Source organism: Panthera uncia, chromosome D1 (genome assembly GCF_023721935.1).
Source record: "Panthera uncia isolate 11264 chromosome D1, Puncia_PCG_1.0, whole genome shotgun sequence".
Taxonomy (NCBI): Eukaryota; Metazoa; Chordata; class Mammalia; order Carnivora; family Felidae; genus Panthera; species Panthera uncia.
The window spans coordinates 71,861,009-71,880,344 of record NC_064808.1 but is presented as its reverse complement, the minus strand read 5'-3'; the positions used below and the strand labels follow the sequence as shown (position 1 = coordinate 71,880,344).

General features: G+C 45.6%; 1 protein-coding gene across 1 annotated transcript in view; it reads right to left on the bottom strand.

The window, feature by feature from the left end:
* Positions 1-3,529: 3,529 nt before the first annotated feature.
* The window catches only part of FAT3 (FAT atypical cadherin 3), a 61,324-nt gene continuing 45,517 nt past the window's right edge, over positions 3,530-19,336 (bottom strand). Inside the window, exons 8-11 of the mRNA XM_049640755.1 lie at positions 19,069-19,222; positions 16,479-17,134; positions 12,882-12,995; positions 3,530-9,261 (exon numbers count right to left, since the gene is read on the bottom strand). Of these exons, the coding sequence (XP_049496712.1) occupies positions 8,639-9,261; positions 12,882-12,995; positions 16,479-17,134; positions 19,069-19,222 (1,547 nt within the window). The 3' untranslated portion in view covers positions 3,530-8,638. The remainder of the gene's footprint in view (positions 9,262-12,881; positions 12,996-16,478; positions 17,135-19,068; positions 19,223-19,336) is intronic.

Genomic DNA, 19,336 nt, shown 5'->3' with positions numbered 1-19,336 from the left:
GACAGATCATAAAGCAAACACAGCAAGTTTCAGGGCAATCGGATCCCATTGTATAACTCCCTCCCATCTACATATATGTTTTTGTACATATACAGAGAGTCTTCATCATCTGAACCCTTTACTGTTAGGCTGGGCAGCGAGAGAAAGTATTCACACTAAGAAAGTATTCACCAAGGAACTGAAAACCTGTAAAAATATTCTCTAGCGCAACGTCTCTTCCTGCCTAGCCCTGGAGTCCATATCTGTGCTGTTCTGGCTCTAGCTGATTGTGGGTTCCCGAAATGTCGTGCCAATTCTGTGCAAGGTACTGAGGGCACTAAATGACAGGTGCCTTTGGCAAACAGGGCAGGATTTCCTGAAGCCGGAGAAAGTGACAGGGGAGAGGTGTTGGAATCTTATAGAATTCCAAGGGCCAAAGAAGGGCAGCTAGATCATAAAATGTAAAAAAGCGATCATCAAGGAGCATCACAAAAGAGCACTCAATCGGGAATGATTTGAATATAAAGTGTTAAAAAATGCCCCCTATATATTTAAAGAAATGGTATTTTGAAGGTAGAAGAGATGTAGGATTGTCAGTTGCAAAGTGAAAGGGACCTTCCATGCTTTGTTTGGGATGCCTTTGGATTGTGTCTGTCTTTTTGTGAGAAAGTAGTCATGTATTACATAGGGTAGTATTTTAAAAAATTCCCAAAAGTGTATTTATAAAAATTCCCCTTTAAAAAAGCATGTCGATGTGTATCTAGATCGAAAATGGCCTGAAAGAATATACTCTGATAAAACACAAGTGATTATTTTTGGGGACATCTAGAGGGGCTCTTCATGCCCTTCTTTCCCTGTCTTCATTTTCTTGTTTATGTAATGAACTTGCACTGGTTTGGAGCAAGAGGAAGGAAGGAAGGAAAGAGGGAAGGAATGAAGGAAGGAAGGGCAGTGCAAACAATGAAAGAAACACTAAAAATTTGTTCTAAAATTTTCTATTTTTAAGCCACTTGTTCCTGCTTGGTTTGTTAGGCTGTTTTAGTTTTTATGCCAGTTTGTTCCAAGTTATCATTTATTGTTTGATATTTAGGCTGTTCCAAATCTTCTTTATTAAAAACAGTATGAAACAGGTATAATTGGATAAAAATTAATTAGAATTTAACAAGCAAAAAGATGAAGACAAGGGGTGCCTGGATGGCTTAGTCAGTAGAACATGTGACTCTTGATTTTAGGGTCATGAGTTCGAGCCCCATGTGGGCATGTGGAGCTTACTTAAAAAAAAAAAAAAAAGAATGGAGACATAAATGGAAGAATTTTGAGAAATGGGCCAAATGCTTTAAGATGAAGATCTAGGTTGGAAAACTGCCCTGCTGTGGACCCAAACTAGCAGTTATCCAAAGCTAGTGATTGGTGAAGATAACTCTTGCTCAAATCACAGAGGAGTGTCCATGTGGTAGAAATTTCACACGGAGTCTGCAGGGACTGGCAGGTCTGATGCTATGGTCTGAAAGGCCTTCTTACGAGGTTGGCCCTTGGCTGGTGTCTGGGATTGGAACTTTTGGCGGGGCCCCCACTATTTCAGTATGATTCCTTCTCGGAGTCTGGAATTTTGGCAAATCCCAGCAGAGGCTGCAGGTGACATCAACCTCCAATAAAACTGCCGGCAGACTGTCTAATGAGCTCCCCTGGTTGGCAATATTTCATAGATGTGAGCACAACTATATGCTGAGTCCTGAGTCCTGGGGATCATCACAACTGGGAGTGGTCTTAGGGACTCCTGACCCAGCCACAGAAAAAGAACCAGCAGAGAACGAAGACAGAAATGAAAAGTCTTTCTTTTCCCGTTTCCCCAACAGACCAGTGCTATTTCTTAACAGACAGGTCTGGATTGCTCTGTCCTGTTTGAGGCATGGATGGAGATGTAAACAGATTCTCCATGTGCTAAGGGCAGCCACATGAAAGGCAAGGAGGTGAATATTTTCCTGTTGCTCAAGTCATGATCATATCACTGTGCTGTTGGGTTGAAAGGCAGGAGACTTGGAGTATTTTCAACGCTTGTCTGTCTTGAAATCCTTCTCACTGCAGTTGCTAAATTCAGCAGAATGAGGGAGGATTTATGAGGTCAAGGGGATTCAGCTGGGAACATCATCGATTAAATTCTCAAGCAAGAACATAATAGCGAAGGCCAGTATTGTACTGGGAACCTGGGAAACAAAGAGAGTGAAGACAGGACTCTGCTCTCAAGAAGCTTATGGTCTAGTCCGGGAGCGGGAGGTAAAAACTGGGACTGGCTCATACTGGCTTGTGAGAGCCACTATTGGTTAGCCTCCCGAGAATTTGTAAGCCTGTTCACATTACCTTAGTAGTTTCAAATCAGCCATGATTGGAGCATTTGTAACGAGGAAGTGGCCAGTGCACCAAACTGCCGCACCCCTTCTTTTACCCAGTTAGTGGTTCAGTATTTCCTGGGCACCACTGTGGGGTACACGAAGAACCAGAGGATCTCAGTACACCTAACTCTGCCAGCACAGTAAGGATTTCCAGTAAGGAGACACTGGATGCCTAGCTGGGACCCACCCTGCAGAGTGGCTCCAGGATTCTGGTAGGGGCGGGGTGGGCACTTTGCTGCAGGTGTAGGCAGGACCCACTCTAGCATCTAGCGAGAGCCCCTGGGGCTGGGGAAGGGGCCTTTTTGCTGCTGGGGTTCAGCCAGGGCCTTCTGCCAGGAGGCCCCAGCCCTGCCCCACCAACGCAAGGCAGAGAGTGCCCTTCCCCTTCTGGAGTCCTTCCTGCTCACAAGCTAACTTCTTGTAATGTCACTTCCTCTTCAAAGTATCAATTTGTAGGGGCACCTGGGCAGCTTAGTCCGTTAAGCATCCGACTTGATTTTGGCTCAGGTCATGATCTCACGTTTGAGATTGAGCCCCCCATGACAGACTCAGCACTGGGTCTGGGCGTGGAGCCTCATTAAGATTCGTTCTTCCTCTCTCTCTTTCTCTCTCTCTGTGCCTCCCCCTGCCCATGCACTCTTGTCCCCCCAGTCTCTCGCTCTAAAAAACAAAACAAAACAAAACAGAAACAAAAACTCATTGCCCAATCCCCCAACTTCTGTATATATTTTGATGTTTACTCTGTATGGAAAATTTTCAAGAGCTTTTTGGAGGAAAACTCAAGTACTAATTGTGCTCCAAAGTTTTTGACTTTTTGTTTAGGGAGACAAGTACTGGAGAAGCTGTCTAGAAGGTGTGGGGAGGTGTTTAGGAGGTATTTCTGCAGAGGTGGGGCTCAATGGCCCTTGTTTTCCAAGCCTCCAGGGCTGTGTTCTTTCTCACCAGGGAAAATCCCTACAGGGTATGTGTCCAGTAAGTCGCTACAGAGGATCCCAACACATGTGCCCCAGAACCAGTGGAAGTCTCTCTGGAGATAAGAAGTGTCTGAAGAAAACACCATCCCCTGCAAAATATGACTAGTTTCCACATGAGTAATTAACTGGAGGCGAATAAAAGGAAGCACTTAAAAAGGGTCAACACAATTGCTAGTTTCATTTTTTTGTTTTTTTTACTTGAAAACGTGTTTTAACCATCAAATTTTGGCAATTACAAACCTGTACACTGTTGGGTTGTTTTTTTGTGGTTTTTGTTTTTGGCCGTCTTTTTGTTGTTGCTGATGTTTGTTTTGCTTTCTTTCTTTCTTCTTCTTCTTTTTTTTTTAAATTTTTTTTTTAGAAAAAGAACACAAGACTGAATACTGCCAACAGCAATATATGCAGAAACAATCCATTTCCATAAGGGACAAGATTCACTTGAAGTGCTAGCTTCCCCCTTTGCATAAGGTTTGGTATGTGATGTGTGTGCAAGTTCAGGGGAGTGCGCGTGCGTGTATGTAAAGAAATGACATACTTCATCTGAATTTGAAATGACGTAAAAATCAGGTATTTAGTAACTGGGCAAAACACACTTGTTTTAAAAAATGTCAATTACAAACATCTTCTTGGAAACAGAGAAAGTTAAATGAAAACAGTAGAACCAAAGAAAGGTTACAGTACATTTTGAAATGATTAAAAAACATCATTTGCAAATCTAAAATCCTGTGTGTGTGTGTGTGTGTGTGTGTGTGTGGTTATCTCAAAAGTGGCAGACCAACAGCATGGGTGACTTAGAATTATATTCGACCCCCCGAAATTAAAGCATCCTGATAGGCATCAAATACAGTATCTACAAAAGCCTGGAAAATTGAAACCATTATATACAATTTTATAAACATTTGAAACACCAAAACATACATCTTTTACAAACCAGCCTGTTTGTAACAGGTAAATTTACAAGACAATCTCTCTGATACAGTGCTTAAAAAGAACTGCTTCCATTTCCTGAACATGTTTGTCACCTCCCCAAATGCAGTAGTATGGGCTCAGAGTTGTTACGTAGTAGCAATTCAGGTATTTGTTTGCCGGAAGGGTGCTGCGGTCCATACCAATGGGTCCCAACACGCTTCGAATGACTGTACGATTCTCCAGTGCATCTCCAACACTGGAAGAGACTAATTATGGCCTTTGTGTATTATTACATACTTGTAATTATTGCTTTTCATTATTACATAAGGAAAGAAAATCTTACTCTTTTCCTACCTCTTAGCCAGCTGGCTAAATAGTAACTGATGCCAAATCCACAAATGGTGACTCTAAACCCTAGAATTACGCAGCCAGAAGCTTAAAGCCATTGTGGATTTCCACCAGAATAATGTGCAGTTGAAGGTCGCGGGACAAAAACCAGCATAAACACGTAACCGCCTTCTCACAGACCACACAAAATGAGGACTCTGGAGTAGGGCCTCTTCGAACCTCCATTTCTCATGGTGTGAAACTAGAAACACGAAACATAAAAGCCTAACCACGTTAGCAGTATCCGTGCACTGGGAGGGCAGAAGTGGGGAAAAAACAGACAATTACCTGGACAGCCCCTGCAAAACGAATGCTACATCTTCCTGAATTCGTTCCCAGGGAGGTGAGTTCTGCATCTTGTGCGATTCACTGTGGTGATCTCTTTTCTCAAGTCCCCTGACTTTGATTATGTAGACACGGCATTAGCAGGGGCAGTGGGTGGGGTGGGGGTGGGAAGAAGTAGGAGTTGGCCAGTGGTATAGATCTTTTACTAGCTTTGTCCCAGTCTGCGCTGGTGACTCCCAAGGGCGGCTCCAGACACGTTCCAGGAATGCATCATAAATTCCCTTTCCAGGCCTTCAAACTGATTGTCTGACAGGGTAAACCTCAAATGCATAGACTTGACCTGCTCTTACTGCTACTACTGGGTCTTCGACAATGGCATTTCACGAATGGGCAGGACGTGAGTAAATGGAAAGCTGGCACGGTATGGAACTCAGCAGCAAAATACTTGCAGAAGAAAGCAAATGAACACGTACATTACTCATCTTTTACAGCCCCATCGCTTCTGCTACGACAATGCTATGACATTAGCTGCTTTCAACCTAACCAGAATGTGTGCAATACAGATAAAGTGCCTACAACAGGCTATGGAAAATGGCTTCTAGGAGGTAGCACATACATGTTAGAAAAAAGGGAAAGACATTTCCTGGCTTACATATTTTCCATGTGGTTCATCATGGTGGAGGGGGCAGGAACAAACATCAGGACTGGTAGGGGGGAAGAAAAAAGAAAAACAAAAATGCATCCAGTAGGTAACATTATAATCAAAGTTTCACTATAATTGATGCCTGGTCTGAGCTCCATTCTGTAATTATCATTCCAGCTTCACTTTAGAAAACATTCATTTGGTAAAAGCAGCATTTTGATAAATGTCCAAAGAAAAGTGTGAATTCTGTAACTGCATCCTTCCTAGGGGGGCTGCAAGCAAGCAGGAGATCCTAAGGCTTCCATGAACTCTCTTTTCTAGCGTATTCCAAAGCAGGATTGTGGGAGGTCAACAGAAGCAGGCAGATACCATATCCCAGGAAAGTTAGTGGTGAGCAGTGTTCTATAGAAAGCATCTTGGCAGAATGATGCGTTCTAGTCCCTGTTCAGCTACTTAACTTCCTGCGTGAGCTCGGTCAAGTCTCATCGCCTCTCCAGCCATGTTTCCTCTTTTATAAAACAAGGGGGTTAGGCAAGGGGATTTTAAGGACCCTTCCAGCTCTTTGAATCAGCAGTCACCCCACCTAATTCCACATTGGCCTAACTACAAACCATTTTGTAACCTACAGGGAAATCCAGTTATCCCCAAAGGGAAAAGATGCCATGTGTTTAAAGGTAATGAATCACAACATAACACATGCTCGTCTGGTATACATTTAGCTGCAGAGAATCAGGGGAAGATATGCTGAAGAAAGAGGTATTTTATATAGGCCAGAGCAAAAAGTGGGCACAATTTTCTTGGGTGACTTCACGACTGCATTAAGATCTATTTACTCCTTCATTACCGTGTCAGTCAGGCATTCTCCCTGGAGGAGATGCTGGGTAAGCAGTAGTGAGCCGTCGGCATTAATGTCGCTGTAATGTTTCCTGGGGGCAAGAAATGAATTGTTGGTTTTACTTTGATGGTTTTTATGTCATTGCGTTATTAACAGTGTAGCGGTGATTCTATTCTAGACCATTAGTTCATCGTTTTCTCCGCGATTCTTGCAAATGTGCTTCTTCTATAAGAAAAATACCAAAGACTTTATTCTCCAAAGCAGCGTCAGTGAAATTCATTTATTTCAAGACCACAGTGTGGATAATGCCTCCACGAGTAGGACTGACCAAGAGACGGGAAGAGGAGAAAAGCCGAGGAATCTGTGAAGTGTCTCATGTACTCAGGAAGCTTGGGAATGGAAAGGAATTTTTTTTTTTTTTTTTTTTTTTTACAACGAACTTCAGCAACACTGACTCCTACTAAACACAACTGAAGCCACTAAAGATGTGTCTGAGTGGATGATACGCGGATTCAGGACAGTACAATTGACACACCAATGCCATATGTCACCAGAAACTGTGGACACAGAGATTTGCTCATGAAGCAGCTAGTGCAAATGTGCATTTATTTACCATGGCCACTGTGCACGTGGCCATAATCCGATTGAAGCGAAAGAGGAAAGTCCGTCAACTTGGTAACTTTAAGCTTCGAGTACTGGGTTATTCTATTTCTGGTGGAATGATTCTCCTGTCAATTTTGGAAACTCATATGGCTCAAGCCCACGTGTCAGAAGAGAGGAGAACCCCAGGGTGTGATCAAGCATTACACATTTTTCAAATAAGAGTTTAGTTCTGGAAAACGATAACAAAATATTATTCTTTAAAAAGCACAGTTTTGTTTTAAGTTAATATAAATGGCGGTACCAAAATAAAGTTAACTGAACCGGAGCAAAATATGGCATTTTGTGTTTCTCTGACACTGGAGAGATCGGAGAAAGTGAAAGACCTGCCTTGCTGGCAGGGTGTTCAACACGATCTGTATCCTAAACTCTTCGCGCCCGCTTTCCTCAAGAGCAGCCTTATTGAGTGCAAGCACATATTTGTACATAGGCCCAGACACACGCACTATTATAATTTGTACACAAGAGCTAATCTACTTTCTCCTTTTCCAAACGTAATTGCATTTATAGTGAGGATGCTACCAATTTAGGATAACACTTAGATTTTTGTCTGCATTAGCAAGAATTGTGATTATCCAGCTGAAAACTTTGGAAGGATGTTTCCCTTTTTCCTCCTGAATTTGAATTCTGCTTAAACCTCTGAATACCTCTCATTCTAGAGAACAATGCGCTAAAGTACACCTTTTGTTTGTGTTTTGTCTTTTGTTTTTTCTTTTTCTTCCCTGATTCTCAGAACAAAGGCCAATGTCTGCAGCAATATTAAAATTGTAGCGAGAGCCAGGAATATTTCTGGAAAACACAAAACAGATAATCACATTCTTTCTAATGTGTGAACACTGTTAACCTTCTCCCCAACCCACAAAAGCGAGCCCACATATCCTCATATTTCCCTCCACTGATACCCTTCTCAAAGATCATAAAGCCCAACTATATTATATTGGATGCTTAACACAAACAAACAAAAATAACTAAGCATACAAACCATATTACCCAAACCTAATTTTATAGCTGAAAATTGGACAGCTTATTAAAGAAAAATAGAGTTGATTTTAAAGGCTTCAGCCCATTTTCTTGTCTGTTTTTTTATTTATTTAATATTTGTTTCTCTTTTCTTTTGCCTAAGAGACTAACTTTTCTGACCATCATAACTACTGTTTTAACCCCCCACCCCCCATTGGCTCAAAATTACATGCAACAATGCCTCTTTCTGCTTGCCAGTCGTTAATACTGCCGGCTCTGCCGTAACCCTTTCCAGGTCCCAAATACTGCACAAAGCCATACAAGATAGGCTGTATAACCCAATGGGTGGAGTTGATTCGCCCTGTAGAAACTTGGTGCCCGGTCTTGGCTGTGAACACAGGTACCTACTGCAAGGCTCTCCATCACCCCCAAGAAACAATCAGAGCCTTTCTTTCTGCCTAGCTGGAGTGGAGCTTGCCCGTGGCAGCAGGACTTGTGAAGAAGTTCCCAGCGGCAAACAATGTGTTTCTTTCCGGCTGCAGGCCGTGGAGACCCGAGCCCGGCCAGCCTCCTTCCGCAGTTCAGCCACAGACAGGGCTACGGCGCCCGCGGCTGTCTACACCTGGGTCTGGTGCTGAGTCTCCATAAAAGGAATGTGCAGGCTGGCGAGGCTGAGCTCGCCCACGCTCTCATAGTCACTCATGGCTGCTTCGGAATCGTCGAAGCCGCAGCTGGCCGACACATCCGAGGACGAGGTGCCTCTGGAATTGTGCAAGGATAGAGACACGCTGTCTGCTGGGCCGGCCGTCTCTGCGCCCTGGTTCATGCTCACGGCAAAAGTACTGAATTCACAGGCGGCAGGCGGGCCCACCAAATCCGTGTCGTTGGGGAATGGGTGGGGAGGGAGATACTGGCTGGGGTGGAACTGAGGCCGTCTCCTGCAGTCCGGGCTCAGGGTGCTGGCCAGTGAGACGGGCTGGGAAGGGGGCAGGGCCTCGTACTGGTCTGGGAAATCCTCTGGCAGGGGAGGGGGCAGCTGGTCCTGATTCAGGAACTCCTCTTCATGGGGGGGTGGGTACTCGCTGTCGATGTCATAGCCGCCCAGGTAGTAATCGCTCTCCAACTCCCGAGTGCTGCCCTGGTGTGCAGACCCTCCCTCCTGGTTCTCATAGTTGGGCACTTCCTCTATGTCCGACAGGCGGGCCCCGGGCATCCAGTCAGAGGTGTCCCAGTGGTAGGCTGTGGGACAAAAGCGGTGACAGTTAATTTCCTCCAGTCTGGAGCCAGGGCAGGGCTCGGAAAGGAGCAGAGGGGGGACCTGACATGCAATTGACATCCAAGAGACCCTGAGATGCCGGGGGTCAAGTGCATGCTCCTTACAAGGGTTCTATGAGGGACCAGCCATGCTCTGGCCCTGGGGCAATGAGGGGATGGCGACTGTAAGAGATGGTGCCTGGTTTTGCAAGACCTCACACTCAGCCATGCCAGAAGGGACGGCCAGCCAGGGCATGCTGAGGAAACATAGTTCCAGCACCCCCTCCCTCTGTTCCCTCTTCCTTTCCACACGCTAAATGCAGAGCGAGGCTGGCAGCATGCTCCCAGAGAGAGGGGTACATGGGCCATACTGTGGTCCACAGAAGGCAGGGAGATGCATTGCACATCGATGAACCGCACGCGCAGTGGGGAGGCTGGGGGTGGGATGCTGGAGGGGCTTTCACCTCCCGATGCCAAGCACACAAGACACCTGGAACATGCAAAATTCAGATCAAAGAAACACAGGAAAGACGGAGGCAAAGGGACACAGTAAGAACAAACTCGGCAATTCAAAAGGCATTAAGTAAATGTGATGCTGGGGTCATGGCAGAGTCACCTCGGTTGTAGTTTTGTCCTTGATCCATGACAGACACTGTTTAAATACAAAGTAAGAGGTAAACCTGGTAATCCAAGCCATGTGAAGAGGGTAAAACAGAACATCTTAGATGACTTAAAAAAAAAACAAACAAAAAAACATGCTCCTGTTTCTCCTCATTGTTATTTAGGAAACAAAAAGATAAATCCCATCTATACCTGGCCCCAATTGTATTAAGTCACTGATAAAAGTTACCTGATTGAAACCAATCCCCCTAGGATTATAGCTTTGAATGATACCTTAAGTATTTCCAGCTCATAATAGGTGCTCACTGGATACATGTTGAATATAAGAAGGAATTTAGTAGCAATCTGGATTCCAGATGATTGGGTGCTCTTCTCTTAGAAGGGATTTTATTTAAAAAAAAAAAAAAAAAAAGACTACCCCAACTATTTAAAAACTTATGAACTAGATTTTTTTTCCTTCAAAATTGTAAAATTCACTCCAATCTCTAAAGAAACATCCGGTGTCCCCTCAGTTACCAGCTGATTAAAATCACCCCTAGATCCAAGTAACAAGGAAGCCCTATTTCCAAAAGGATAACTCTACACAAAGAAATGCCATTGAAGAAAAAAGTAAATACCTTCATTCTCTATAGTGTCAACTACATTGTTGACAAGCTGAATGACAGTCACAATGGATGCTTGTGGCCAGGAAAAGAAGATGGGGGGAAGGGAAGGACAGTTTCAGGTTAGTCACGTATTTCAGATACAAGTGAACTTCTCTTCACAACAATGGCAACAACAAAGACGTGGCATGCAAACACCCAAAGGCTCCCCAGTCTGTCCATTAGGCAGTGCTCCAGCGGACACTTTTATCTGGGAGTCCTGGGGCTACTTGGAACAGAAGGGAAACAGCAGCAAATCCGGGGCTAGTCCTTTGAAAGGCATGATCGGCAGGGATTGCTGGATCATAAATTCACACCCCATGGCCCGGCGAAATCAATCTAGGAAGGCAGTGGCTCGTCAAGCTCATGGTAATTTCTCATTAATAACTCCCCAAGGCTCTCCAGGGAAGACCTCTCTATTCCCACGGATAATTATTTGTTGGTTAGCCATGCTGCTCCAAAGCAAATGCCAGTGACGGAGGACAACCTTTGCAGGACTGAAGGCTTCACACTGTACATGATGCCACTGATAGCCTAGAACAACCCAGAGCCCAGCTTCTACCAGTGAAGCATGAACAGAAGTCAGTATCTGGCCTCCGAAATAGTTAGAATCTGGGAAGGGGAATTCTGTGATCTGCACGGGTTGATTTAGCACCTGACAGCAGCAGCTCGTGGAGAGGTGATCCTGCTTAAAATTAACTTGTTGACAATTCCTAACGCCACACCCTTTAGTCCGGACCAACCCAGAATGTTAGCAGGAAGGCCCAATGTGTGAGCTTAAGGGCACACATAGCAGAGCCCGTGAGCATAGTCAACCAGGTATCATGTCGGTGCTCTGCCTGGAGTTTGGAAACTGTATGTTCTTGGGTGCTTCCCTCTAAAATGCAAACCAGGGGCCCCTGGGTTTGGTTAAGCGTCTGATTTTGGCTCAGGTCATTACCTCACGGTTCATGTGCCAACAGATCAGAGCCTGGAGACTGCTTTGGATTCTGTGTCTCCCTCTCTCTCTCTGCCCCTCCCCAACTCATGCTCTGTCCCTTTCTCAAAAATAAATAAACATTTAAAAAATGCAAACCAGCAATAACTTATCTTCTGGTTGGGATGAGGGAAAGAGTAAGCATAAAGGCAAACAGATCTGGAGGCGTGCCCTTGACTTTCTGAAGATGGTCAGAAGAGATCCACTGTTCTATGGTTTGTTATCCCAGCAGTCACATACATTAGGCTTCTGGACCTCTAAGGAGTGCCGGGTATTAGAGTGGAAGACATTTGGGGATGAGGGTGATGGAAGTAGACTATTTTATTTCTAAGATTGCTTCTATAGCCTTGGAGCTCACCTGTTCCTATATTTACCTGCGTGGGAGGGTGGGTAAACACTATGTTGTTTTCATCTTGTACTTCTGGGTACAAAATACCCAGCATAGGGTGAAGCACATAAGAGAAACTCAGCATGGGTTTATGGGTTGTATGATCACATTAATTAATAAATATTAAATTTTTGCCAATTGCTTATTTATGGGAAAATGAAGTGAGGTGTAGACTACGGTAATGCTAACTGTCTCTGAGGACGACCATTTGAAATTGTTCTTGATTCACCGCTATATAGTGAGCTCTCACTGCTTTTTGACCATTTCTGCTTCATCTCCTGGCCCGGAGAGGCCAAGCCATCCTCCAAAGCTGGTTCCTCATCTCAGAAAACCCAGTGGTACCCTCTCCGTGAATGTAAGTTCACAACAGGTAGTGGTAGCAGCTCTGGAGTGTCAGTGAGGTCCAGGCACCACATGGAATTTCGTGCAACATATTGGGTGTATTGGGTGTATGTGCATTTTTCTAAGGAGCTGGTCCATAGTCACAGTATTCACAGATACTCCGAAGACCCATGACCCTAGATGATTATCAGGAGAATTCAAGTGAAATAGGATGCCACTTCCATGGAATGAGGGTGTGTGGGAAGGAGGTCTTACTCCTAAACTAATTTCTCATGATGGGGAGTTTGGATATACAGTGAAGAGTGAAGAGATCACCAGTAGTAAAATTAAAAAAAAAAAAAAAGTCACACTTTTCTAGAGAGTGTCATCTGGGATAAGGTGGCTCCATTATGAAAAATAAAAGTCAGAGGATGCATTATCAGAGGTCAGGGAATTTTGTCACCCTCTGATATGGACCCCTGGCCTGCCCACAGCTGTAGCTCAATAGGTCCTCCCTCAGCAATGACCTCTAACAGCGGGGTCAACCAAAACGCTGATGAACTGATGAACGCACTCACGAGTCCATGATCGGGTCACCACTGACCGCCCACACAGAAGGCAGAACCCACCTAGGGGAACACATCTACAGACTGCTTACCATTGTCGTCGCCAGAATCTGACTGGAAGGAGCTGAGAGACTGAACTTCAGAGTTGCTGCCTTTATTACTGCCTGCAAAGCAGGTCACTTCTCCCGGATCATCAACCCCTTTGTCTTTGCGGACAGCCGGAGAGAAAGCAGAAATGACACTGGTTACCTTGTGCGTATTTCTGGCCTTCCCACCCCCAGAGTTCACTTCTCAGAGCTCTTTCATTTGCTTCGAGAAAATAATTTAGCTCCACAATAGAAAACTGATTGTGCCACTGGGGGCAAAGGTCTGTCAATCAAGTGATTTACATTATGGATTCGGAACCCTTAACCTGTGGTAAATGAGCTTGCAAAGAGCTGACAGCTGAAAGTGGCTGTTCCCTCCTCAAAGTGAGGCGACTAAGTGAAGAGTTGAAGGCAGGATGAAGTGGCTGTGTTGCTCTTTGCCATTCAGAGTTAATTTAAATCATTTACATGAACCGACGTGGTGTCAACACCAGGTTAAATGAGATTACTTATAAAATAGGGGTATAAATATTTTATAGGCAAGAATGCCATTCCATTCATCCAAACTTCCATCTCTGGGGAGCAAGTGGCTTTCTCAGCTTCGCCTCCTAGAGGGCAGCGTCACATCGGTTTTGGGAATGACGGCGGTTCTGCACTGTGTGTGGTAGAGGGGCAGCCAGCAGTGTGGACGTGCTCTTATCTACACACTTCCTCCTTTTGGCTATGCAAAGACAGCCTGAACAACACACACACACACACACACACACACACACACACACACACACTACAGGGCTATTTTCTTATTTGATGGACTAAAGGAAGCAATAAAAACAACCCATATTTTGAAGTTGTCAAGTAAAAAATGAATTAGTAGCCTAGAGATTGTCTCGCTGGCTAACCCTGCCTTGCTTAACAAAGAAGGGAATCTACTCAATAAAAACACAACAATACTTCGGGGGGAAATGTGAGTTTTGGCCTGAGGTAGATTCTGTAAATAAAGCTGTCACGTTATGAAGCGAGTGGAGGAAAAATGGTCACCAGGAAAACCTTCAAATCATCGCGTAACACGATGGGAAGAAGAGACGGTGACTTGTGATTGAGGGAGCAGTTGTCCTTCTTTGTGAGTGCAGAAATCACTGTTTCTTCCACAAAAGGTGATGTCAGTATCGGGCACTGGGGCTCCACACCTGCTGTCAGATGCTGAAGCCACAGCAGAACGATGAGGTGGATAAACAGCTGATGTGAGTGGAGAGAGACGCCTGAGAGAATCTGCCCCCCAACAGCCACACCGCAAAAACATATGAAGGTGTGCCTCAGAAAAGCACAGAGTGAGGCCCTTCAGCTTAACCCCGGACCCTAGGAAGGAAACAACAAATGATCCACCCTGGTGAAGGCCGTGTATGCAACTTCTTTCCCCACTTCCTTTATTCAACCTCCTCTTTCTTCATTGTTAAATTAAAAAAGAGCCTTTCTAATAGCTGGTGGATTGGTGAGGTTTTCTTAAAGACTAACTCTACAGATCATTTGACAGGGAATGACTAAAATCCAAGGGCAGTGACTGACAATACAGGAGTGTCTCACAGAGAGGCAGAATCAGCAGATAGTGTGGTTGGGGCAGCCCTAAAAAGAACAGAAGCCCCCTCCTCGATCATCAGGAGTCTCTCTCCCTCTTTCCTGCTAAAGCTCCCAGGAGCGGTGTTGGTAAGAGCACAGACTGTGTGTCCGGATGCGCCAGGTCCTAGTCCTCACCCCTCTTTTTACTAGCTCCTTGTCCTCAAGCTGCTCATTTCACCCCTCCACTCCTCCCCTTGGGTGCCCATGTGGGCATGTGTGAGGCTTTAAGGAGACCCAATATACATTGATGGTGGCGTGGGCTGCCTCTGTCTTCTCAACAAATCTCTTCGTCCTTAACATCTGCATTCTGGATTCTGTCCTGATGACTTGCTGAAATATCTTCTGATGTCTAAGAATCTTCCAGGTGTCAGGTACAATATATTGTGTTTTCAAGGCTGTGTCTTTCCTGATGGTTTCACAGTACTCAACCCTGCTAACCTTATTGGTGGTCTTGGCTTCCACACAGCTGCCCTGTCGTCTTCCTCTGCTCTGTTTTCTGTCCCTTCTTGGCCTCTCGCTTCTGTCACCTTCCACACGTAGGCATCTCCAAATTCTTTTGGAGGCCCATTTTGACCATCCTTTCTTTGTTCTTGTTCCCTCAGCGAGTTCACCCCTCCTAGAGATTCAACCACCCTGCATGCAGATGATGTCCAAACTTTCATCTCTAGACTCACCTTTCTCCTGAACAACACAGCCAGACACCTGTCAGGTAACCCTCATGTGCCCTTTATACTCATCAAGCTGCTTCCTGCTTCTGTAAGGCCCTCTCCAATAGTTTCCTACCCAAATCTTACTTATGCTTGAAGACACAGCAGGAATTCCCCCTTTCTCTACAAAGATGCCCTTACCTCTGGGGCTGCATATGCTCTCCAGCTCCATTTGAAAGCAGCCTCCCCTGTACCCTCTACCCCAACATGCATCATAGTACTAAAACCCCAGCCTTTGGAAATTCCTACTCCCAGGGCATCTCTGCTGCTGAAATATACGGCCATTTGGCCTGATGAAAAGTCATAGGTTACAACAGAGCTTGCGTTAGCTTCATCCTGACAGGTGTTAGGGCAGGGGAAACAATCACCATCGCTCAATTAGATGTTCACAGAAGCTAGCTAACTGACTCTGTTTTCTTTCCTCTTTGGTCCTTCTTAGTCTGGTCTCCATGGATCAGCCAGAGCCATCTTTTAAAAATGTAAGTTCGATCATGTCACTCACCTGCTTAAAGACCTGCACTGATGTTGCCATTAAAATGCATTCACTTTCCCTTGTTGCTCACCAATCCCCAACTACCTTGATCTCCTCTCTGTTCTTCAACATGTCAAGGTCTTTCCCACCACAGGGGCTTTGCACCTGTGGCTCTTTCCTTTGGCTACAATACTGCTGCATGAGGCCTAAAGGAGAGGGAAATACCACTATCTGGAGCGGACTTTTCCTGCCTTGTGGTTCACCCTCTTATTTCATGGACCGTGCATTCCAGCCGAACAGACGGTTTGCTTGTCTTCTCATTGTCTGGGTCCCTCCACCTTTCCCCAGACCTTTAATGTACCATGGTCCATTTCAAATATCCCTCTGTTCCTCTCAAGTCTTCACCCTAAGCTGAGAAATACTCTCTTCTTCTGACCTGGAGGAACACGCTTTCTGTTTATCACTTAGGTCATTACACAGCTTGCTTTACCAACAATGGTGTGCCATTATGAGTAGAGCATGGGTTTTAGAGCTGACAGCTCTGGGCTGGCCCACCCGCTCTGCTGCCTCTTGCTAGCTGTGTGACCTTGGGGACCTTATGCATGCTCTCCGAGCCTCATTTTCCCCATCTGTAAATGCGGTAAGAACCAGATCAGTTTTTCTGAACAGTCAATTCCAGGACAGGTCACAACGAGTGCTCTGTGCAGGCGGGTTCTCTCTCCTTTCCCTGCTTTCCTTCCACAGTGCCAGACCACAGCTTCCCCAGTGACCCTAGCGGGATGAACAGACGCACTATGGCTTCCTACTCACTGTCGGTTCCTGCGTCCCAGCCATTCTTGCGGATGGAATCGCAGTCGGAGCGGCAGGGCGACACGGCGGGGAGGTTGGGGGCCACGCTGCACACGACCACACCGCGCCTGGCGGTCAGGATGCGCGGCGACTCAGGGTGGAACGTGGTCATCTCCTGGTGCTCGCCGCCCAGCCCGTCCACGATCTTATCCAGGTTGCTCCTGGAGTCGCTCTGGAAGCACGGCGTGTAGGCCATGGGGCGCACGGGCACCTGCGGGGGCCCCACCTCCTGGTAGATGTTGCGGCCGTCCCCGCCGCCCCGCAGGTTGCGGAACGGGATGCCGTTGCTCTTGTTGAGCAGGGCGGCCGTGGCGGGGTCCTGCACCAGCGTGATGTTGTTGCGCGAGTAGTTCTTGCGGAAGACCTTCTTGCGGAAGACGATGAAGAGGATGACCAGGATGAAGATGACGAAGAGGACCACCGCGATGCCGATGAGCTCCTCCTTGCCCACGTACGAGTGGCCGGCCTGGATGTTGGGAACGACCACGGGGCGCAGCCCGCAGTACTGGCCCACGTAGCCAGGCGTGCAGTTGCAGACAAAGGAGCCGAACACATTGACGCAGGCGCCCCCGTTCTCACACTCCTCCCGCTCGCACTCGTCCACGTCCTCCTCACACCTTGGGAGAAAACACAGAGTCCTTCTCAGACAGCAAGGCGCGCGGCTCCATTCCCAACCGCCTTCCTTATCAAAAAGCACAGAGCGCAAAGGGCACGTGGAGCGTGACAAAAACAGAGTGAGGGTGTGCGAGTGCGTGGGAGGTGGCTGGGCACCTCTGTGTGTGGGGGGGCGGGGAGGGGGTGACCTGAGTTGTCATGGGAAGTTAAGGGATTTCTCCCAAGGGGATGGCTCCCAGACCCTAGCCAGATGGGAGCAGGGCAACGACTGGTGGGGGTGGGGGAGAGGAGAGAAGGAGCAGAAAGAAAGAACAGATGCTGTTGGAGAGGTACTGGTTTTCAAATCCTCGGGGCCAGGTGCGTTTCAGAATTTAAATTTTTGCAGTCTTAGAAACGTCATACAGTACATGGCTTTCATGCTCTGGCAGATACCCGCCCCACTGCTGGAACCATGGCGCTGGCACGGGACCCATAACCAAATATGCCAGTGTTTCCACAATAAAACATACGGATATTCATTCTCAGTGAGAGAAATAAAGACTAGAAATAGTCTCAGAGCAGTTTTGGCTGGTTTTGCCACCAGATTAGTTTGCCACTAATTTATCCTTAACCCTTTTATTTCTTTGAGCTTTTGGGATTGTAGAATTGCAGAGAAAGAGCAGTGAACCTATATACCTTATGTAGAGTTTCCCAAGAGGAAGAAATCTTTGGTTCTGACATGTTCCTTCAACAGTTACTGTAATTTTTGGTCTCTCTGGGAACTGTGTGTGTGTGTTTGTGTGTGTGTGTGTGCACCCACACACAGGTGCATTAGAGGGCTTGGGCAAAAATAGGGAGCAGGTGGGTAGGTACAGGGCTACATATCTATGTATTTTACAGATTCTGTGCTTACGATAAAGGTTAATGCTAATACAGATTATCAGGAAAGAATGATTAAAGCATTCTAATGAAAAACAATTAAATCAATTTTATTCTCTTTAAAGCAATCCACGACTCACTTCAAGTATAATTACAAGGCAAAAACGTCTGAGTCTTACTTTTTCTTAGTTTAACATTATGTGAGAACATGGACCTTCTTTCTCCTTCTTCATTTTTCTCTACTTCAGCAATTGATCTGATGTGTTCATTTAAAAGGCACGATCACTTATATCTAGTAATCCACCTTTTAAAATGTAGTCAAACGTCCCTAATTTGAACAGATTGAGGCCAGGTCATTTGGAAATTAGAATCACAGAGTATTTAAAAATAAATGCAGCTTTATTACTTTAAATTACATCCAACGATTCAAAGCCAGCTAAGTATTTCCTGGTAAAGTCCTCGGGAGATTTGCTTTAATGAATACATAAGACTGATCTGTAATTAGAATATCACTTGCTTGAGATTACATATATATACTTCTCAAACGAACAAGGATGGTTGGAAGTGGCATTTTACTAAGAGCTTAAACCATTCCCTTTCCATTTGGCTAACACTTTAATTTCCCTCATTTCTTGGGGGAAAAAAAAGGTATGCAAAGGAGAGGTATGTTTTAGTTTCTCAGAATGGTCATAAAACGTTAGGCAGTAGAGTCCAGTTAATGACTTCTGGGGACATGGGTAAGCATGTCTGCCTCAGAATGACACTGGAATTATTAGGGGTCATGGATGATTCCCTTTAAAAGAATTGTTTTCCTAATTAGAGAACACACGGCAATTATGTAAAGATTTGCAAATATAGGTAAGTATAAAGTAAAAAATGTAAATTACCAGTAACTCCATTACCCAGAGATAATCCCAGTTAAGATTTAAGCCATTTGTAAGCACTCTTTTCGTAGAGATATTAACCCTTTGCCTGGCCTGCTCGTGGTAAATCTTTTATCCCAGTTAGTTGTTTACTGTTTTGCTTTCTTAGGGACAAGAAGTGGCAGGGAGAAAGACTGTTGCACAATCTCACTTACGTGACTCCAGTGAGCCCAGCTTTGCAATTGCAGATGAAAGCGTTCCCTATTGGGTCGCAGGAGCCTCCATTCTGGCAGGGGTTTGGGAAGCAGGCTGTGATCTCAGACTCACAGTTTCTCCCGGTGAACTGTGAGAGACAGGTACACTGATAGCCTAGGGAGACAGAGGACCTCATGAGCCACAGATGCCACTGGCAGTGCTCAGAGTGCAGGGACTCGGCCACGGTGCGCCCTCCTACTTCCTCCTAAACCAAATCTTTGGCATGGC